This window comes from Halichoerus grypus, chromosome 10 (genome assembly GCF_964656455.1).
Source record: "Halichoerus grypus chromosome 10, mHalGry1.hap1.1, whole genome shotgun sequence".
Taxonomy (NCBI): Eukaryota; Metazoa; Chordata; class Mammalia; order Carnivora; family Phocidae; genus Halichoerus; species Halichoerus grypus.
In genome coordinates this window covers 137,495,345-137,515,548 of record NC_135721.1, presented here as the reverse complement: position 1 = coordinate 137,515,548, position 20,204 = coordinate 137,495,345, and the positions used below count along the sequence as shown (strand labels likewise).

At 68.5% G+C, this 20,204-nt stretch overlaps 1 protein-coding gene across 2 annotated transcripts in view; it reads left to right on the top strand.

Annotated features, from left to right (window-relative positions):
* LAMA5 (laminin subunit alpha 5) overlaps positions 1–20,204 on the top strand; it is a 51,427-nt gene that overhangs the window by 26,104 nt on the left and 5,119 nt on the right. Inside the window, exons 12-61 of one of the 2 annotated variants that reach the window (XM_036105322.2) lie at positions 579–719; positions 802–939; positions 1,038–1,172; positions 1,248–1,382; positions 1,456–1,593; positions 1,948–2,000; positions 2,233–2,338; positions 2,449–2,501; positions 2,613–2,718; positions 3,091–3,190; positions 3,292–3,448; positions 3,572–3,710; positions 3,903–4,045; positions 4,122–4,228; positions 4,327–4,480; positions 4,917–5,077; positions 5,187–5,295; positions 6,631–6,728; positions 6,808–7,009; positions 7,115–7,241; positions 7,784–7,923; positions 8,574–8,689; positions 9,066–9,277; positions 9,639–9,843; positions 10,062–10,206; positions 10,390–10,530; positions 10,644–10,805; positions 11,036–11,137; positions 11,240–11,323; positions 11,975–12,205; positions 12,726–12,839; positions 13,059–13,186; positions 13,365–13,445; positions 13,640–13,854; positions 14,021–14,121; positions 14,268–14,448; positions 14,534–14,683; positions 15,162–15,313; positions 15,382–15,492; positions 15,697–15,808; positions 16,435–16,605; positions 16,715–16,911; positions 17,028–17,144; positions 17,293–17,447; positions 17,737–17,878; positions 17,998–18,100; positions 18,558–18,668; positions 19,465–19,644; positions 19,737–19,885; positions 19,966–20,136. In XM_036105322.2, the coding sequence (XP_035961215.2) occupies positions 579–719; positions 802–939; positions 1,038–1,172; positions 1,248–1,382; positions 1,456–1,593; positions 1,948–2,000; positions 2,233–2,338; positions 2,449–2,501; positions 2,613–2,718; positions 3,091–3,190; positions 3,292–3,448; positions 3,572–3,710; positions 3,903–4,045; positions 4,122–4,228; positions 4,327–4,480; positions 4,917–5,077; positions 5,187–5,295; positions 6,631–6,728; positions 6,808–7,009; positions 7,115–7,241; positions 7,784–7,923; positions 8,574–8,689; positions 9,066–9,277; positions 9,639–9,843; positions 10,062–10,206; positions 10,390–10,530; positions 10,644–10,805; positions 11,036–11,137; positions 11,240–11,323; positions 11,975–12,205; positions 12,726–12,839; positions 13,059–13,186; positions 13,365–13,445; positions 13,640–13,854; positions 14,021–14,121; positions 14,268–14,448; positions 14,534–14,683; positions 15,162–15,313; positions 15,382–15,492; positions 15,697–15,808; positions 16,435–16,605; positions 16,715–16,911; positions 17,028–17,144; positions 17,293–17,447; positions 17,737–17,878; positions 17,998–18,100; positions 18,558–18,668; positions 19,465–19,644; positions 19,737–19,885; positions 19,966–20,136 (6,881 nt within the window). The remainder of the gene's footprint in view (positions 1–578; positions 720–801; positions 940–1,037; positions 1,173–1,247; positions 1,383–1,455; positions 1,594–1,947; positions 2,001–2,232; positions 2,339–2,448; positions 2,502–2,612; positions 2,719–3,090; positions 3,191–3,291; positions 3,449–3,571; positions 3,711–3,902; positions 4,046–4,121; positions 4,229–4,326; positions 4,481–4,916; positions 5,078–5,186; positions 5,296–6,630; positions 6,729–6,807; positions 7,010–7,114; positions 7,242–7,783; positions 7,924–8,573; positions 8,690–9,065; positions 9,278–9,638; positions 9,844–10,061; positions 10,207–10,389; positions 10,531–10,643; positions 10,806–11,035; positions 11,138–11,239; positions 11,324–11,974; positions 12,206–12,725; positions 12,840–13,058; positions 13,187–13,364; positions 13,446–13,639; positions 13,855–14,020; positions 14,122–14,267; positions 14,449–14,533; positions 14,684–15,161; positions 15,314–15,381; positions 15,493–15,696; positions 15,809–16,434; positions 16,606–16,714; positions 16,912–17,027; positions 17,145–17,292; positions 17,448–17,736; positions 17,879–17,997; positions 18,101–18,557; positions 18,669–19,464; positions 19,645–19,736; positions 19,886–19,965; positions 20,137–20,204) is intronic. The other variant, XM_078057356.1, reaches the window with a different exon arrangement.

Here is a 20,204-nt window from a genome sequence, read left to right as displayed (position 1 = left end):
AAGCAGGGGGAGTGGGAGAGGGAGAAGCAGGCTCCCGGCCGAGCAGGGAGCCCGATGCGGGGCTCGATCCCAGGACCCTGGATCATGACCTGAGCCGAAGGCAGATGCTTAACGACTGAGCCACCCAGGCGCCCCTCTCTCTCTCTTAAATAAATAAAATTAAAAAAAAAACCACCATACTTTTCTATAAGTAACAAACAGTATTCATGACCTCTTTTCATGCATAAGTTAAGACATTTAGCACACTTTCACTCCTGTTTTCCAAGCTGCAGAATTATTTATAAAGATTACGAGTCTCTTTTTGCTTTGTTATGATTTTGTTTTTACATTTTCTCCGGTTGTATCCACGCCTGCAGTTGACTTAGTAGCCACATCATAAACAACTACTTGTAGTTTTAGCCACCCCGGTTTCATTGCACACACTGCTCCAGAGACGTCGGCTCTGCCTTCTGGGGTTTTGTCTTTTAGCTCTGTATGAGCGCAGCACAGAAGTGTAAGGAAGCGAGTGTGCGGTGGGCAGAGTTTCTGGGGGAGGGCTGGGGTCTGCAGGCGTCTGAAACCCCCCTCCCTGCCCCCAGACTGTGACTGCAGCGCGGCCGGGACCCAGGGTAACGCCTGCCGCAGGGACCCGCGGCTGGGACGCTGCGTGTGCAAACCCGGCTTCCAGGGCGCCCACTGTGAACTCTGTGCCCCGGGCTTCTATGGCCCCGGCTGCCAGCGTGAGTGCAGCCCCGACCCCGTCCTCGCGCCGACCCCGGGCACCCGTGCCCCCTGCGACTGAGCACGCATCCCTTCCCGCAGCGTGCGAGTGCTCCAGCCCTGGAGTGGTGGACGGGGACTGTGACCGAGACTCCAGCCGGTGCACCTGCCGGGAGGGCTTCGAGGGGCCCGCGTGTGACCGCTGTGCCCCGGGTTACTACCACTTCCCTCTCTGCCAGTGTGAGCGAGGCCTCCCCGCGGGCGTGGGTGGGCGGGCGTGGGGTCTGGGGCGCGGCCCGCCTGGCTCAGGGGGCCCTGTGTGCTGCCTCGCTCCCTAGTGTGCGGCTGCAGCCCTGCGGGGACCCTGCCCGAGGGCTGCGACGAAGCCGGTCACTGCCCGTGCCGGCCCGAGTTTGACGGCCCTCACTGTGACCGCTGCCGCCCGGGCCACCACGGCTACCCCGACTGCCGCGGTGAGCAGAGGGCCAGGGCGGGCAGCAGGAGGGCCCGGCCCAAGTGCCCAGGGCCTGACCCCGTGTCACCCGCAGCCTGCACCTGCGACCCCCGCGGCGCCCTGGACCAGCTCTGCGGGGCCGGCGGGACGTGCCGCTGCCGCCCTGGCTACGCGGGCGCCGCCTGCCAGGAGTGCAGCCCCGGCTTCCACGGCTTCCCCGACTGCGGCCGTGAGTGCCCGTGCGGGGGGCGGGGCGGGGGGCGTGTCCTCACCGCGGGCCCACACCCTGCCGTCCTCGCCAGCCTGCCTCTGCTCCGCCGAGGGCTCCCTGCACGCGGCCTGCGACCCCCGCAGCGGGCAGTGCAGCTGCCGGCCCCGCGTGACAGGGCTGCGGTGTGACGCGTGTGCTCCCGGCGCCTACGACTTCCCCGCCTGTGAAGGTGAGGCTCGCGCGGCCGCGTGTGCCCTCCGTGTGCGGTTCCTCCACGTGCAGGCCCGTCGGCCTGTGTTCATGGGCTTCGGGCAGGCGCGTGTTCCCAGAGCTGTGTGCACAGTCCGTGTTCACACACACGTCTGCAGGCCACGCGTGCTTGTCGCGTGGTCATGACTGTGCCCTGCGGTGGGGGAGGGCGCGCGGGGACCAGAGAGAGCAGGCACAGCCCATGGCCTCGCGCCCGCCCACGTGTGTGGGAGGCACACCGGCCGGCTCCCACGCAGCCATGGGGCCGGGCCGGGCCGCAGAGGCCATCGGAGTCAGTGACCGAGAAATGACCGCAGGCCGGGTCTCTCCACAGCTGGCTCCTGCCATCCTGCCGGCCTGGCCCCGGCCGGTCCCCACCTTCCTGAGGTAAGTCCCGGTCAGCCCTCAGTGGGGGTCAGCCCATCACTTCCAGGAGACGGTCACTTCCCCGGCTGCTCTGTCGCCTTGGCAACCTCCGGGCCCATTTGGTCCCCTGGCTGGTCCTCTGTCCCCATTCCGGGGACATGCCAGAGATGGGGCCGGGTCGGGGCTCCAGGGCTGAGGGTCTCGGGTAGAAGGGCAGGGACCCATCCTGACCCTCAGTCTCACCTTCTCCCAGGCACAGGCCCCCTGTACGTGCCGGGCCCATGTGGAGGGGCCCAGCTGCGATCGCTGTAAACCCGGGTTCTGGGGGCTGAGTCCCAGGAACCCTGAGGGCTGCACCCGTGAGTCTGTGGGGTGGGGGGGGAGTGCGTGGGAGTGCTGGGGGAGGGGAGCGGCGCCGGGAGGTGAGGGCCGGCCCCACAGCGTCCAGGCCCGCTCTGCTCTCCGCCAGGCTGCAGCTGCGATCCCCGGGGCACGCTGGGCGGACTTACCGAGTGCCAGCCGGTGAGTCTGAGGGCCGAGCTGCCCAGGGGCTGTGGGGCAGGCATGGCCAGACCACGCCCACCCCCCCCCCCCCCGCGCCCAGCTCGGTCTCACCTTTCCCCTTGGCCGCAGGGCGACGGCCAGTGCTCCTGTAAGCCTCACGTGTGCGGCCAGACCTGCGCGGCATGCCGGGATGGCTTCTTCGGGCTGGACCAGGCCGACTACTTTGGCTGCCGCAGTAAGTGCCCGGCAGCCCTCAGCCCGCGTCCTGGGGGAGGCCGAGGCAAGGGAGGGACGAGTGAGGTGGGCGCCTGGGTCTGGGAAGGCCTGTGCTGGGCACGGGAGGGAGGGGCTGCTCTGGTCTTCCTCCCCTCCTTCCTGCGCCCCTGGCAGACATCTCTGATCAGTCCCGGGGTCTGGTTATTGTCCAAAGGCCCGGGCAGCCCCTGGTGGTCAGTAGGAGTTGGCTTCTCAGCCCCTGCTGCTCTCCACAGAGAGTGGACAGAGCCCCAGGGGCCCGGGTGGCCGCAGCAGGATCCAGAGCCCGGTGTGGGCAGAGCGGCGGGGCTGGGTGGGGGCCAGCCGTTGACCTTGCTCCTTCCCACCGCAGGCTGCCGCTGTGACGTCGGTGGGGCGCTAGGACAGGGCTGTGACCCGAGGACGGGCGCCTGCCGGTGCCGCCCCAACACCCAGGGCCTCACCTGCAGCGAGTGGGTGCCCCCACTCCCGGGGCCGGGGCCAGGGGGCTGGCAAGGCAGCTGACCTGCTGGAGGCCCTGCGGGCTGCCCCTGACCACCCCTGCCCTGGCCAGGCCGGCGCGAGACCACTACGTCCCTGACCCACACGACCTGCGGCTGGAGCTGGAGGAGGCGGCCACGCCCGACGGCCACACCGTGCGCTTTGGCTTCAACCCCCTTGAGTTCGAGAGCTTCAGCTGGAGGGGCTACGCGCAGATGACACCCATCCAGGTCGGGGAGGGGCTGCCGCTCCCTGATGTTGGCTTCACGCACCCCCGCCCCCGTGGCTGGTGGGGGGCGGGCTGGGAATGGCCAGGGAGGGGCCGCCCTGATTCTCCATGCCCCTCCCCCCAGCCCAGGATCGTGGCAAAGCTGAACGTGACCTCCCCCGACCTCTTCCGGCTCGTCTTCCGCTACGTCAACCGTGGGCCCACCAGTGTGAGCGGGCGAGTCTCTGTGCAGGAAGAGGGCAAGTTTGCCACGTGCAGCAACTGTGAGTGCCTGGGGGCCGCCCTGCTCCCCCACTGCCCGTCCTGACCCGCCCCTGCCCCCCTCCCCTCGCCCCGGCCCCACCTCGGACCCCTGAGTGGGTGGGGGGCCAGCCTGCACCCTGGCCCTGGGGCAGCTGCCGCCCAGGGTGGCCCGTGGGCGGGGAGTCTAGGAGTCTCCTGTTCCGTGTCCCCAGGCACAGAGCAGAGCCAGCCCGTCGCCTTCCCGCCCAGCACGGAGCCTGCCTTTGTCACTGTGCCCCAGAGGGGCCTCGGGGAGCCCTTTGTGCTGAACCCTGGCACCTGGGCCCTGCTCGTGGAGGCCGAAGGGGTGCTCCTGGTGAGGCGGGGGCTGAGCGGGCTGGAAGCGGGCCCGGGGAGAGGGCCAGCGTACCGACCTCTCCCCTGCCCGCCAGGACTACGTGGTTCTGCTACCCAGCACCTACTACGAGGCCGCGCTCCTGCAGCTGCGGGTGACCGAGGCCTGCACGTTCCGGCCTGCCGCCCAGCGCTCCGGGGAGACGTGAGGGCCGGCCCGGCAGGGTGGGGGGCCTGACCCTCCCTGGGCCGTGGGCCGCTCGCCCCTGCTGACCAAGTCGTGTCGCCCCTCCCGCACCCCAGCTGCCTCCTCTACACCCACCTGCCCCTGGATGGCTTCCCCTCAGCTGCTGGACCCGAGGCCCTGTGTCGCCATGACAACAGCCTACCCCGGCCTTGCCCCACGGAGCGGCTCAGCCCCTCGCACCCGCCTCTGGCCGCCTGCCTGGGCAGTGACGTGCGTGTCCCTGGGACCTCGTGGAGGGGCAAGGAGGGCCAGGACCTGGGGAAGGCGTGTCCTTGGCCTGGAGGACAGGGAGGGGGTGGGGTCCACGCTGCCAGGACAGGACACAGGTTTGACTTGGGGCCTCACTCGTAGATGGGGTGTCAGTGACCCCTGCCCTCCGGTTCACTCCGAAGACCCAAGCTAGGCCTCTGGGCAGCAGGCCTTGGTGAGGTGGGGGAGGCTCGGAGTGAGCAGAGGCTGGAAGGCCAGGGGGCCGTGGGGGTGTCCTGGAGGGGTGCCCCGGGCAGCAAGGACAGCGGGGGCACAGACTCTGGGACCGGGGGGCAGGCTGTGGGAGCAGAGGGCGGTAAGGGCCGTGTCCAGCAGTGTCCGGGGAGGACATGGGGGCCTGGGGTGGGGCCTCTGATCACGTTCCCTCCGCCCCCAGGTGGACGTTCAGCTTCAGGTGGCAGTGTCGCGGCCGGGCCACTACGCACTGGTGGTGGAGTACGCCAGTGAGGACACCCGCCAGGAGGTGGGCGTGGCCGTGCACACCCCCCAGCGGGCCCCGCAGCAGGGGGCACTCACTCTCCACCCCTGCCCTTACAGGTGTGCGGGGAGGGGCGAGGATTCAAGGCCGGGGGAGCTGTGTGGGAGGGCGCGGGCCCCAGGGCTGCCCCGCCCCCTCCCCGCTGACTGCCCCGCCCCCATCCCGCAGCACCCTGTGCCGGGGCGCTGCCCTGGACACCCAGCACCACCTGGCTGCCTTCCACCTGGACATGGAGGCCAGCGTCCGGCTCACGGCCGAGCAGGCGCGCTTCTTCCTGGTAAGGCCCTGAGCCCTCTGCTGCGCAGGCCCCCGGGCCTCCCCTGGGGCGTCAGGCCCCTCAGACGACCTTAAGCAGCGTAGGCGGAAGCGTGGTGAGCCCAGGGGGCCGTCAGCAGCACCGTTACTGTGCGCCCACCCACGTTTCTTCCAGAATCTTCCTCACCTGCAGGGTGGGGGTATTTTTTCCAGTGGGTACAAAATATGGACTTATTTAGAGAGCATTCCGCTCTCCACATGGGGAGGGGGGCGTGTGATGGATCGGAGCTGGGGCAGAAGGAAACCGTGTTCACAAGAGGCCGCTTCGTGGTGTAATTGCCGAGAACACCCCGGTGTGAGGAAGGGGTGGTTCGGCGGGGTCGTCGGCGTCACGGTTAGCCCGCTGCTAGACCCTGTCAGCGCTCTGAGGGCTGCGTCCCGGCGAGGCGGGCCCGGGCAGACCCGTCTGACGCCCAGAGCCCACAGGAGGTGTCCACTCGCTACGGGACCGGGCGAGTGACGCCTGCCTCCCTCGAGCCTTTAACAGATGCATCACCGATGCACCTATTTTTGTAAACGCATCAGTGTTGACGAGAGACTTGGAGATGGAAGGAGAAGCCCGCGGCCGCCCGCTGCTCAGGCTCATGGGAGCCCGTGCGTCCCCCCCGCGGTGCTAGAGCGCAGAGCCCGTCGCTCCCGCCCGACTTACTGGCGTCGGGCGCGTGCGGCCTGTCCTCCCCTCAGCCCCGTGGCGGGCAACTGGCTTGTTGTAAAGTGTCCACAGAACCACGTCACGGGCATGCCCGGCGTGCCCCCGCCCCCAGCACCCAGGCCAGGAAGCCACGCGCCCGCCCCCAGACACCCCGCGGTCCCCAGTGGCCGCCTCCCAGCTCTGACAGCCGCTTCATCAGCCTGTCCCACAGGCCAGGCTTCCGTGCTGCGTCCCGTGCTGACGCCCGGTCGGCCACACGGCGTTCTGGTCTTCCCCGTGGGGCGTTTCCAGACAGTTCTGATGTCTTGGGTTTTGCTGTATCTGCCACGCGCACCTACATCGTGCTGGACGGCACGGGGCAGAGAGCCCGCCCACGAGCCCGTGCTCGCCCAGTGCCTGCCCGTGCCGGCTCCCTGGAGCTGGAGGGGAGGCTGGTGGCCGACGTGTAGAGTTGGAGCGACAGGGTGGGTGGCGGTGAGGAGAGCTGAGACGTGCTCCTGGCCCAGAAACTGCACCTGAGGCTGGGGTTCGAGCAGCCCGAGGAGGCAGGGCCTTGGTGCAAAGAGGGGGACGCAGGTCGGATGTAGGGGTGTGGGAGGGGCCTGGGCTGCGGTTCCACGTCCACGCCTGGTCGTCTGTCTGCAGCACAGCGTCACCCTGGTGCCCGTGGAGACATTCAGCATGGAGTTCGTGGAGCCCCGGGTCCGCTGTGTCAGCAGTCACGGTGCCTTCAGCCCCAGCAGGTGCGGGCGGGAGGGGCCCGGGCAGCCGGAGGGGCACGCCGGCCAGGTTGCAGGGCCTCACCTCCACGCTCGTCCCCAGTGCCACCTGCCTGCTCTCTCGCTTCCCGAAGCCGCCCCAGCCCATCATCCTCAGGGACTGCCAGGTGCTGCCCCTGCCCTCTGGCCTCCCGCTGGTCCACTCGCAGGACCTCACACCTGGTGCACCCCCATCGGGGCCCCAGCCTCGGCCCCCCACTGCCGTGGACCCCGATGTGGAGCCCACGCTGCTGCGCCACCCCCAGGTGAGGGCCCGGTCCAGGAGGGACAGGGGCAGGACTCCAGGCCCTCCCCCCTCACCCGGGTCCCCACCCCTGCGCCTGTTCACCAGAGCCCCTCGCTCCCCGCAGGGCACCGTGGTCTTCACCACCCAGGTGCCCGCCCTGGGCCGCTACGCCTTCGTGCTACACGGCTACCAGCCCGACCACCCCACCTTCCCCGTGGAGGTCCTCATCAGTGGGGGCCGAGTCTGGCAGGGTGAGTGGCCGTGGTGGGCCGTGGGGGCGGACTCCTCACACAGCCACACCGTGTGGTGGTCGTCACAATCCGTGGACAGATCCGTCCTGCCGTCGGTTCTCGAACGGGGTGCCCTGGGCCCAGCGCAGATGGCAGCCCCAGCCTCCCGGCCCCCCTTCCCAGATTCCGCTCCCAACTCCATTTTATGAGTCAAGGTTCACCCCGTCACATACGCGGGTAACTGAGGGTTCGCCGTGGGACACACGGTGATGGTACTTGTGTTCCTACGTGTGTGTGTGTTTTGTTTCCGCGGGGCCAAGCTCAGGGATCTGCACCCAGTGGGCCTTTGTGCGTGGCCACCCCTGACCCGTGTCACGTGAGTGGGCCCTGCCAGGCGTCCTCAGGCGGGTCACAGGTCCGTGTTGGGAGTCACAGATGCACGCTCCTGGGCGGGCGGGGCACTGTCCCGTGGTAGCTCTTCCTCCCCGCTGACTCCAGGAGTGGCCCTGGGCTGGCCCATGGGGTGTGGGGGGACACACTGACCTGCCTTTCCTTCCCCCCAGGCCATGCCAATGCCAGCTTCTGCCCGCACGCCTACGGCTGCCGCACCCTGGTTGTGTGTGAGGGCCAGGCCGTCCTGGACGTGACTGACAGCGAGCTCACCGTGACCATGCGGGTGCCTGAGGGCCGGTGGCTCTGGTTGGTGAGTCCAAGGCTGCCATGTCTGCACGTGGAACTCTCGGGGCCTGACGTGGGGCTATCCTCTCTGGGTGTGGACGTCCTGACCCTGTTCAGGGACCAGCCATCCTCCCAGCTGTCACACCATCGGCCACTCAGCCCGGGTGCGTCCCCCATCTGGCTGGGCCCAGCCCCATGCCAGGTGCCAGGGAGCAGCCTTCAGGGGCCTCCAGGCCCAGCTGTGAGGCTATGGTGTGGGGCGAATACCTAAGAGCCGAGATGTGGTCCACCAGTCCCCTGGGGCCCTGCTGGTCAGGGTGGCCTTCCTGGAGGAGGAGGCCTGGACAGATGGAGAGGGAGGGCAGAGATATGTCTGGCAGGCAAGGATGGGAGGGGGCACCAGGAGGCCGGGCACTCCTCACAGCCCCCAAGCTTCCATTAGGCCACAGAAGCCGACCTCCTTCTGAGCAGCCCAGTGGGGGCCCAGCACCTGCCAGCCTTGCTGGGGCCCGGGCTGGGGTGTGATGTGGCCACTACTGTCTCGGCTGTCCGGCTGGACCCTGGCCAGTCACAGAGACCCCTGGAGATGTGCTTTGGCTGGTGGGCTCTGGTATGCTTCCCCAGCCCGGGTCCTCTCCGGGGCCCACGGAAGGTCACCAGGCCCTGATCCCCTAGGAGTATGTGTTGGTGGTCCCTGAGGAGGTCTACAGCTCCAGCTATCTCCGAGAGGAGCCCCTGGACAAATCCTATGACTTCATCAGCCAGTGTGCCAGCCATGGGTACCACATCAGGTGGGCCGGGGGCGGGGGGCGGGGGGAGGGGCAGGCCGAGGGGGGTCCCCGGGGGGGTGGGGGGGACTCCGGGCAAGGGCAGGGTCCCCGGGGCAGGGTGGGGGGTGCTCCGGGCAAGGGCAGGGTCCCCGGGGCAGGGTGGGGGGTGCTCCGGGCAAGGGCAGGGTCCCCGGGGCAGGGTGGGGGGGGACTCCGGGCAAGGGCAGGGTCCCCGGGGCAGGGTGGGGGGTGCTCCGGGCAAGGGCAGGGTCCCCGGGGCAGGGTGGGGGGTGCTCCGGGCAAGGGCAGGGTCCCCGGGGGGGGGGGGTCTGGGGCAGGGCCGGGGAGGTCGGGCTCAGGACCAGGAGTTGGCCTCACCAGCTGCTTCTCACCACAGCCCCACCAGCTCGTCCCCCTTCTGTCGTGGTGCTGCCTCTTCTCTCTCTCTCTTCTATAACAACGGGGCTCAGCCTTGCGGCTGTCACGAAATGGGTGCCACAGGCCCCACGTGTGAGCCCTTTGGGGGCCAGTGTCCGTGCCGGGCCCACGTCATCGGCCGTGTGTGCTCCCGCTGTGCTACTGGCTACTGGGGCTTCCCCAGCTGCAGGCGTGAGTACTTGAGCCCACGGGAGGGCCAGCCAGGGGGTGGTACCTGATCCCCAGGGGGCTTCCCGGCGGCAGGAAGCATGGCTACTGCGGCCAGGAGGAAGTCCCAGGGCTTGGCAGACCCACCCTGCCGGCCCCTGTCCGCAGGCCCTCGGGCAGCTGGTGGCCCAGGCCTTGCGGGGCGTCACACGCCAGGGACCGGACGGCATTTCTGGGCAACTGACCCCACATCAGAGGAGCTGCCTGAGGCTTGGAGCTGGGGGAAACCGCACTGGGGGGGGGGGACGGGTGCGTCCCCCGGGCTGCAGCCAGGGCCTCCGATGGGGCACAGGGCTTCATCCCCCTCCGTGCACGCTCCCCGCAGCCTGCGAGTGCCGAGGCCGTCTGTGTGACGAGATCACGGGCCGATGTGTCTGCCCGCCACGCACCATCCCTCCAGACTGCGTGGTCTGCCAGCCCCAGAGCTTCGGCTGCCACCCCCTGGTGGGCTGTGAGGAGTGTAACTGCTCGGGGCCTGGTGTCCAGGAGCTCACCGACCCCACCTGTGATGCGGACAGTGGCCAGTGCAAGTGAGCTGGGCGGCGGGGCTGTCCCCGTGGCCCTGGGCTGGTCCTGGGTCAGGGGCGCCATGGCCACCGAGAGCACTCTGTCCAGTTCGGGGGGTGGGAGCTGGGGGAGGGGTACGCCTTGGGGGTCCACCGCCTCGGGGGGGGCCCTGCAGTCTCAGTTCAAATTGAGGGGCCGGGGTGGAGGGGAGGCCCGGCAGCCACTGACCTCCCTCCGGCAGGTGCAGAGCCAATGTGACCGGGCGCCGCTGTGACGCCTGCGCCCCTGGCTTCCATGGCTACCCCCACTGCCGCCCCTGCGACTGCCATGAGGCGGGCTCCATGCCCAGCATGTGTGACCCCCTCACAGGCCAGTGCCACTGCAAGGTGAGAGGTCGGCGGGCCCCCCACCTCCACGCCGCCTCAGCCGCCGGAAGCCTCTGGGGACCCCTGGGGCTTCCTGGACGCTTTGGGGAGAGTCAGCCCATGGGGAGGGGGTGACAACGAGCCAGGGTGGGTCGGGCTCTGCAGCGCACGGCCAGCTGACCCGTCCTACCCTCCCGCCCCCAGGAGAACGTGCAGGGCCCTCGGTGTGACCAGTGCCGCCTTGGGACCTTCTCCCTTGAAGCCACCAACCCAAAGGGCTGCACCCGCTGCTTCTGCTTCGGGGCCACCGAGCGCTGCAGGGGCTCGGCCCACGCCCGCCGTGAGGTGTGCGGGCAGTGGGACCCACACCGAGGGTGGCGCCCCCTCAGGGAGGGGACACGTTACCCCGTCAGCGTGCCCTGGGCGTTCACGTCGGTGCTCCTCCCATGTGCCTGCAGCACGTGGACATGGAGGGCTGGACGCTGCTGAGCAGCGACCGGCAGGTGGTTCCTCACGAGCTGCGGGCAGAGGCAGAACTGCTCTACGCGGACCTGCGGCGCGGCTTCGAGGCCTTCCCCGAGCTGTACTGGCAGGCCCCACCCTCCTACCTGGGGGACAGGGTGAGCCGGCCAGGCGGGCCCTGGGGCGGGCACTGTGACGGTGTCCGGGACCCCCTGGAGGTGGAGGGAAGACGACAACGAGGCTGCCCGTGTCCAGGGAGGGATGGGACTCTGTGAGGGTGCCCAGGCCTAGCCCGGCCCCCAGCCCAGCGATGCCCAAGACCATTGCTGTCGACTCTGGGCCCATGGTCAGGGTCTGGCCGGGTCACAACCTTCTGCCCTGCCGCCAGGTGTCATCCTATGGTGGGACCCTCCGCTACGAACTTCACTCGGAGGCCCAGCGTGGAGACGTGTTCATCCCCACAGAAAGCAGGCCGGACGTGGTGCTTCAGGTGGCCGATGGCGTGGATGTGGTCGGGTGGGCAGGTGGGCGCAGCCAGGCAGGACGGCGGGCAGTCCGCTGCCAGCCCTCATCTGCCCACACACCTCCCCAGGGCAACCAGATGAGCATCACGTTCCTGGAGCCAATGTACCCGGCGCCCGGCCACGTTCACCACGGACGACTGCAGCTGGTGGAGGTGAGCGGAGCTGGCCTGGGCACCCGGGTCCCTCTGGGAGCCCGGCACAGCCCGTGGGGGCCAAAGGGGCCGAAGGCTGCCGTGCCTGCCCTCTAGGACGGAGAACGGGGCCTAGGAGTGCTCCCGGCCACGTGCTGGCCCGCGGAGCCCTGACCCCGGATGCGTGAGCCGCTGCTTGGGTGCTCACGGCCCTGCAGTTCCCTCCGTGAGCTGTCTTTTGCCCGTTGCGCTTTCCGCTCGCTTGTGGCCTTTCCTTACCTTTTTAGAGAAGTTGTGTGTAGTTCCTGCCGCCTCCCCGTGTCCGCCTTGGGAGCCGCGGTTCTTCTCCCAGCTCGTAGTCTTGGTCTTTCCCTAAAGTGTCTTTTGATGAACAGAAATTCAGGTGTTTACTCAAATTTATCAGTTTTTCACATGCGGTTGGTGTTTTTGTTTTACTGAAGGAAGTATTTGTCTCTCCGAGATTAGAAAGTACGCACCTGTGCTTTGTTCCAAAAGCTTAAAGCGTCTTCTTTGTGTGTTTGAATTCCTACTGCGTCTGGAGTTGGTTTTGTGCCGGGTGTGAGGGAGGGGCCCAGGCGTGGGCTCCGGCGGGTGGTGGGCTGTTCTAGCCCCCGAGGCAGCCCGCCCCACCCTGAGCAGCGCCGCCCGCAGGGGACCTTCCGGCACACGGAGACGCACAACGCCGTGTCCCGCGAGGAGCTCATGATGGTGCTGGCCAGCCTGGAGCGGCTGCACATCCGCGCCCTGTTCTCCCAGACCTCCTCGGCCGTCGCCCTGCGCAGCGTGGCGCTGGAGGTGGCCGGCGAGGTGGGCGGGGGGCCTCCGGCCAGCAACGTGGAGCTGTGTATGTGCCCGGCCAACTACCGCGGAGATTCGTGCCAGGTGAGGTGGTGGGGGCGGGCACCCCCCGCTCGGTCTCCCCGGTTCCTCCCTCACCCGCTGGGCACCGTCCTCCCCGCAGCCCTGCCTGCCCACCACGGGCCGGGCCAGCCCGCTGGCTTATCTGTCTGCGCCTGCACTGTCACCTGTGTCCCTGCCTGGCCCCCCGTGCACCCAGCTGCTCTGTGTTCCTTCACCGCCCGGTCCAGCCAGGCATCAGCCGCCTACCCACACCCTGCCTTCCCTCCGGGTCTCACATTCGTGCACTTGCTTGTTCATCTGAGGGGTTTTGTGATTGAACGCCTACCCGCTCAGAAGAGGTGTCTGGGTGACAAAGAGGCGACCCTGGCCCACATGGGGGGGGCTGTCACCTGAGCCAGGGCATCTGCATGGTTTTGGGGGCTCTGACTTCGTGTGTCTAGCCGGTCAGGGCCAGCACCTCTGAGGGTCTGAGAGCATGGTCCTTCACCGGCGCCTCGGGCTGGCCTTGCTTCCTTCCTGACGACGGGTGCCTCTGCCCCAGGAATGTGCCCCTGGCTACTACCGGGACATCAAAGGTCTCTTCTTGGGTCGCTGTGTCCCCTGTCAGTGCCATGGCCACTCAGACCGCTGCCTCCCTGGCTCGGGCGTCTGCATGGTGAGCAGGGCAGACACCCCAGACACAGACTAGGGAAGACAGGGAAGACCAGGGGCCTTTGGGCCAGTAGTACGGATACGCTGGGGTCTGGGGGGAAGGTCGGTGTCCTGGGCGGGGCACTGGCTGGCCTTGGGCATAGAGTCCCTGGCACGGTTGGGGTGAGAGCTAATGGGAAACAGAGCCTCCACCATCAGTGCTGACCCGTCCCTTCTGCCCCAGGGCTGCCAGCACAACACTGAAGGTGACCACTGTGAGCACTGCCGGGCTGGCTTCGTGCGCAGTGGGTCTGAGGACCCGATGGCCCCCTGTGTCAGCTGCCCCTGCCCCCTCGCGGTGCCTTCCAACAAGTAAGCTGGGCCAGCCCCCCCAGGGTCAGATGCCCTTACAGCCCCGGTTGGGAAGGTCGTCATCTCCTACCCGGTTGGGCCAGCACTGCCCTCTGGAAGCCAGAGCAGCTGGGTGGGCTGGCCAGGTGGGGACCGCGGGTGGCGTGCAGCTGTCAGAGAAGCCCCTCCGTGTCTGCAGCTTTGCGATGGGCTGCGTCCTGCGAGGAGCCCGCACACAGTGTCTCTGCAAACCCGGCTACGCGGGCCCCTCCTGCGAGCGGTGAGCCGGTGGCGCGGGGGGGTGGGGGTGGCGCGGGGGGCCCGGCAGGCAGTGGGCTTGCAGGGCGGCCGGGCAGGAGGGCAGGCGTGCTGATAGGTGGGCGGCTGGGCGAGCTTGCAGGTGGACATGCGGGAAGGTGGGCGCGCGGGCCGGGGGACCCGGGCCACTGACCCCGCCCTCGCGCCCCGCCCCAGGTGCGCGCCCGGCTTCTTCGGGAACCCGCTGGTGCTGGGCAGCTCCTGCCAGCCGTGCGACTGCAGCGGCAACGGCGACCCCAACCTGCTCTTCAGCGACTGTGACCCCCTGACCGGCGCCTGCCGCAGCTGCCTGCGCCACACCGCCGGGCCCCGCTGTGAGAGCTGCGCCCCCGGCTTCTACGGCGATGCCCTGGTGCCCGGCAACTGCACCCGTAGGCGGGGAGCGGCGGGCGGGAGCTCGTGCGGAGGGGCGGCGTGGGGGGCGGGCGGGCGGTCGATCCCCGCGGGAGAGTGAGGGACGTGGGGCGGAGGAGGTCCGTGCTGGGCGGGAGCTCGGGGGGGGGCGTCAGGGCCACTGTCACAGCACCCCTTCTGCAGGGTGTGACTGCTCCGCATGCGGGACAGAGACCTGCGACCCCCACAGTGGGCACTGCTTGTGCAAGGCAGGAGTGACCGGGCCACGCTGTGACCGCTGTCAGGTGCGGCTTCCTGGTGGGGCGGGGCCTGCAGGCAGGGGCGGGGCCTCTGGGGCAGCAGGCGGGGCGGGGCCTGGAGGCGGGGCCTCCGGGCAGGGGCGGGGCGTGCGGGCGGGGAGGGCAGAGCCTGACAGCAGTGTGTGCCGCAGGAAGGACACTTCGGCTTCCAGGGCTGTGGGGGCTGCCGCCCATGCGCCTGTGGACCAGCCGCGGAGGGCTCCGAGTGCCACCCCCAGACTGGGCAGTGCCACTGCCGGCCAGGGGCCGCAGGGCCCCAGTGCCGCGAGTGTGCCCCTGGCCACTGGGGGCTGCCTGAGCAGGGCTGCAGGCGTGAGTACGGAGGGGTGGGGTGCTGTGGGGTGGCCGGCGCCCTGGGACCCTCTGCCAGCAGCTCACCCCGCTCCTCCCCACCTAGGCTGCCAGTGCCAGGGGGGCCACTGCGACGTGCACACGGGCCACTGCACCTGCCCCTCCGGGCTCAGTGGGGAGCGCTGTGACGCTTGCAGCCAACAGCACCAGGTGCTGGTGCCAGGCGGGTCCGGGGGCCATGGCGTCCACTGTGAAGGTGCGTCGCTGTGCCCTAGCCCGGCTCCTTCTGGGCCCACTTGGGGGCATGTGAGTCCCAGCCCCTCATGACCTGGTGACCCCTCTGTTAATCTCCACTTCCAGAGACACCCTGCGACCTCCACTCCCTCTCATTTTTCCCAGGGACCCCTGGGCTCTATGCTGACCTCACTCCCGCCCTCCAATTCCCAAGTCCAGAACTCCCCAACTGACCCCTGCCGCCCCCGGACCCACCCCGAGCTTAAATACTGACTTCCTGGCACCTGCCCCATTCCCTACTGACTTCTTGATCTCCATGCTGACCTTTCAATTGATCCTGCAAAGGCCATGCTTACCTCTGACTCCCGCTAACCTTGTCACCTTCAGCCTGGCTCAGTATTCCTGGGCCAACTCCATGACCCTTGGCTGACCCATCCCCACCGCGCTGACCCCGTGAGTCCTCCCCCGGCCCTGCACTGACCCCCCTGTGCTGCCCGCAGTGTGTGACCACTGTGTGGTCCTGCTCCTGGACGACCTGGAGCGGGCTGGCGCCCTCCTCCCCGCCATCCGGGAGCAGGTGCGCGGCGTCAACGCCAGCTCCGTGGCCTGGGCCCGGCTGCACAGGCTGAACGCCTCCGTCGCCGACCTGCAGGTACCTCTCAGCCCGGCCCCCCACACTGCTCTCTCGGGTTGCGGGCTCTCACCTTCTGTCCTCCCCAGAGGCAGCTCCAGAGCCCTCTGGGCCTCCGCCACGAGACGGTGCAGCAGCTGGAGGCCCTGGAACAGCAGAGCTCAAGCCTCAGACAGGACACACAGAGGCTGGACGGCCAGGCAGGACCCTGGGGATGCCTGCCCGGGAGGCCCCTCCCCAAAGCTCCCTGGGATGCTCCTCCCCTCAAAAGCCCCTTCCCCTGGGACCCTTCCCCTTCAGTAGACTGCACCCCCCAGAGGCCCCTCTCCCAGGGCCCCAGACTGTCCAGTGTCGCCCCTGATCCTCGCTTCAGGCTGTGGTCTGACACGATGCTGTGTCCACAGGCCACAAGAGCTCTCGCCGAGGCCGGCCGGCTGCTGGACAGCACTGAGGCCTCCCTGGGTCAGGCGCAGACGCTGCTGGTGGCCATCAGGGCTGTGGACCGCATCCTGAGTGGTAGGGGCTAGCCCAGCTGGGCAGAGGATGGTGGGCAAACAGAATGGTGCTCAGGGTCAGGGCAGGGTTTGAAGAATCGGCAGGGTTTTGGCTGTGTAGACGTGGCTGAGTGAACAGCAGGGCAATGTGGGAGGCAGGAGAGGATGCAGTGTGGCCAGACGGGGCAGGTGGGCACCGAGGGGCATGCTGGTGCCCTCTTTGGGGATACCATGCCCCCCCCCTTGGAGTTGCCCTGCTCCATGGGAAAACTTGGTGGTGGATACCTGAATTACAAACAGACCTGTTGCCAAAAGGAGAGACTGGGGGGACGTGGCCCAGCACAGGGGTCGGGGAGGAATGAGATTGCAGCTGAGTGCTGACCTGGAGCAGGGGCTGGCTGGGCCAGGTGGAGCAGATGGGCAGCGGGGTGTTGGGGTGGGGGCTGAGGAAGGTGAGAGGGTGGGGGCGAGGAGCTCAGCAGCCGAGCAGCCGAGCAGAGCTGTGTCCTGGAGCCATCCGGGGCATTTCTGGGTTGTGTGCGGGCACTCTGAGCATGCTTGGGTGGGGTCTCAGGCGTGGGAGCTAGTGGGCAGAGGTCTGCTTGGGCAGCAGGCCGGCCCTGATTGCCCCCACCCTCCGCTGCATAGAGCTCGAGTCCCGGACGGACCACCTGTTCCCGGCCAACGCCTCGGCCCCGTCGGGCGAGCACGTGCGCCGGACACTGGCTGAGGTGGAGCGGCTGCTGGGGGAGATGCGGGCCCGAGACCTGGGTGCCCCGAGAGCAGCGGCCGAGGCCGAGCTGGACGCGGCCCAGAGACGTGAGTGGCTGAGATCAGCTTGAGATGCGGCAGACGGGGGCTGGGCGGGCACTGGGCGGGGACCCGGAGTTCCTGCCCGGACAACCGTCCCCACTTGGGGTCTGGCCAGTGCTGGCCCGTGTGCAGGAGCCGCTGAGCAGCCGCTGGGAGGGGAGCCGGGCACTGGCCGCGCGCGCCCGGGACCAGCTGGCCCAGCACGAGGCTGGCCTCATGGACCTTCGAGGCGCCCTGAACCGGGCAGTGGGCACCACTCGGGAGGCTGAGGAGCTCAACAGCCGAAACCAGGAGCGCCTGGAGGACGCCCTGGTGAGGGGCCCTCCTCTCCTGCTCCCTTCCCCCGCTCCCCCCCACCCTGCGGCCCCTTGTCCCCACCCTGTCATACCTCTGCTCTTGTCACCCCCTTTCTTCCCCGTGGCCTCCAGCACCGGAAGCAGGAGCTGTCCAGGGACAATGCCACTCTGAGGGCCACTCTGCAGGCCGCCAGTGACACTCTGGCCCAGCTCTCTGGGCTCCTGCACGGTATGGACCAGGCCAGGGAGGTGAGTGCCGCCCCTCTCGGGGGCACCGAGGCAGGTTCCGATGGCGGTCTGCACGCAGGGCGCGGCCTCTGGGTTCCCAGAGCAGGGGAGAGTGAGTAAGGGATCGGGTTGGGGGTCCCACTTACGCCCCCCACCCGTCCCCACCCAGGAGTATGAGCACCTTGCTGCCAACCTGGATGGGGCCCGGACGCCCCTGCTGGAGAAGATGCGGGCCTTCTCCCCCGCAAGCAGCAAGGTGGAGTTGGTGGAGGCCGCAGAGGCCCACGCACAGCAGCTGGACCAGCTGGCCCTCAACCTGTCCAGGTGCGAGGCCTGCAGGGCGCCCCAGGGACGCAGCCGGGTCCTTGCTGGGACACAGCCAGTCGGGGAGGGCTCCTGGAGGAAGAGGCCGTTGTCCCCACGAGGTCCTGGCCCAAATGGGGTGCAAGGGATAAGAAAGGCATGCCTGGCGGGCAGCAGGGCAGGGGCAAAGGGCCGGGGGCTGGTGTGGGCAGGCAGACTGGCCCAGCGGCTGTGACAGCAGGAGAGCCTGAGCTGTCTGGGCCCGGGCCCCCGACCACACATCCTGTGTCCCTCTCCTGCCCCCACACAGCATCATCCGTGGAGTCAACCAGGACCGCTTCATCCAGCGGGCCATCGAGGCCGCTAACGCCTACGGCAGCATTCTCCAAGCCGTGCAGGCCGCCGAGGGGGCTGCTGGTCAGGCGCTGCGGCAGGCGACCCACACATGGGCGGTGAGGCCCTGGCCCTCCCCACAGCCCCAGTAGGAGCCCCTGCCTCCCTCCCCGCCCCACGACCCGACCCTGGTTCCCACCAGGCAAGTATGAACCGCATCCTGCCCCCATATTTGCAGATGGTGGTGCGGGGAGGCCTGGCGTCCCGAGCCCGGGACCTGTTGACCAACAGCAGTGCCCTGGCAGAGGCCACCATCAGGGGGCAGCAGAGGCTGGGCCGCGGTGAGTGCTGGGGAGCCCTATGTCCGGTCCCATGGGGGGCGGTGGTCGTAGGTGATGGTGGGAGGGAGGGTGATGCTGCCCTGTGTGGGAGTCCTGCTTACCACCGGCTCGGCATGTTGCCCTGGGGGCTGTGGGGGGGCTGGGAAGGGGTTCCTCCTACTGTCCCGATGGGAGCCAGGTGGATGAGAAAGCACAGGGCAAAGGGCACACGCTCTGCTGCTAGACCCTCGGGGTGCTGGCGGCCCCCGGGCAGTGGCCTGGCTCTCCTGAGCTTCCCTTGTGTGACCTGTGGAGCGGAGATAATTACATCTGCGGGGGGGCCGGTGCCTCCCCAGGCCGAGGGCCCTCGGGTCTGGATGTCTGCGTCTGTGTGCATGTTGGCCTGGTCCCCTCCTGGTGAGGTGGGCCGAGGTGGGCCGCACCTGCACGCTGGGAGTGAGGCTGCCTTCCCCCGCAGTGCGGGCCACCCTCCAGGGCACCGGGACCCAGCTCCGAGACGCCCAGGCCAAGAACGAGCAGCTGGTGGCCCGAGTCCAGGAGGTGCAGGCCATGCTAGCCATGGACACCGGTAGGTTGCTCCTCGCCCCTGCCCTGGCCCTCTGCTTATCCCAAGGTGGGCAGCCCCCCCCACGGGCAGGGTGCCAGCCGGGGCTCCCCAGTGGGCACTTGGGGGGGGGGTGTTTACACCCATGGTGTCCAGAGCGCTGGGTAGGAAGCCACACAAAATAGTTCTAAGGAGCAGGTGAAAGTGGGAAGAGAACAGGAAGTGCTTTGGAGAGAAATAGAAGTGGGTTTGGGGGAGCACGGGGAGTGTGCAGCAGGGACATTGCATCCCCTGAGGTTGGGGGCACGGGCCTGCTCGGGCTCCCAGGAAGGACATCAAGGGAGGGGCAGTAGGTTGGAGGGCATGAGGTGGAGGTGGGAGCGTGGAGGCCAGTGTGGCTGGAGCCAAGGACCCAGGGAAGGCCTCTGGGCAAGGGGTGATGCGCCCGAAGCAGGTCGATCCGTGCAGCCGCCCACTTGGGTAGAAGGTCCCAGCGAGCTCGGACCTGGGGGCTGTGGAGGCTCAGGCAGGGCGCTGGGACAGATGATGGTGGCCGTGGGGGGCCGGGGCTGAGCTCACGGGTGTCGGGTGACCAGGCTGTGGTCTGAGAGGCTGGCACAGGGAGCTGTCCGGGCAGGACACACACGTGGTGTTCCTGCTGCTTGTGGTTCCCGGGAGATCTGTGGGGGCTGGGCCCCCCGTTGCTGGACCTTGTCAGGGTGGGGCTGGTGGTCCCCCCCCCCCACTGCAGAGGGGAGGTGAAGCCAGGACGGTCCTTGCCTGTGTCCCTCTGAGCTTGCCTGTACATTGCCCGCCACAGACGAGACAAGCAAGAAGATTGCTCACGCCAAAGCCGTGGCCGCCGAAGCCCAGGACACGGCCGCCCGCGTGCAGTCGCGGATTCAGGACATGCAGAAACACCTGGAACAGTGGCAGGGCCAGTACGGAGGCCTGCGGAGCCAGGACCTGGGCCAGGTGGTACTCGACGCGGGCCGCTCAGGTGGGCCCCGGGGTCCCCTAATGGGGGGCTGGGGGGTGGCCAGGGACTGGGTGAGGCCAGGCTGTCGGGGTCACACCCTCTGCTCCCTGCAGTGTCCACCCTGGAGAAGACGCTGCCGCAGCTGCTAGCCAAGCTGAGCCTCCTAGAAAACCGTGGCACACACAACGCCAGCCTGGCTTTGTCTGCCAGCATCGGCCGCGTGCGGGAGCTCATCGCCCAGGCCCGCGGAGCTGCCGGCAAGGTGAGAGCAAGCGCCGGGGCACAGTTGCCTCTGGAATACCGGGCAGCGGATACTGATGAGCCACGCGCCCCCCCCCACAGGTCAAGGTGTCCATGAAGTTCAATGGGCGCTCAGGGGTGCAGCTGCGTGCCCCGCGGGACCTCTCCGACCTCGCCGCCTACACCGCTCTCAAGTTCTATCTCCAGAGTCCAGAGCCAGAGTCTGGCCAGGTCCCCAGGGATCGCTTTGTGCTCTACATGGGCAGCCGCCAGGTACCAGGCGGGCAGGACGGGCACGGCGGGCTGGGCGAGGCCGGGCACTAGCTGGGAGCCGGCAGGCG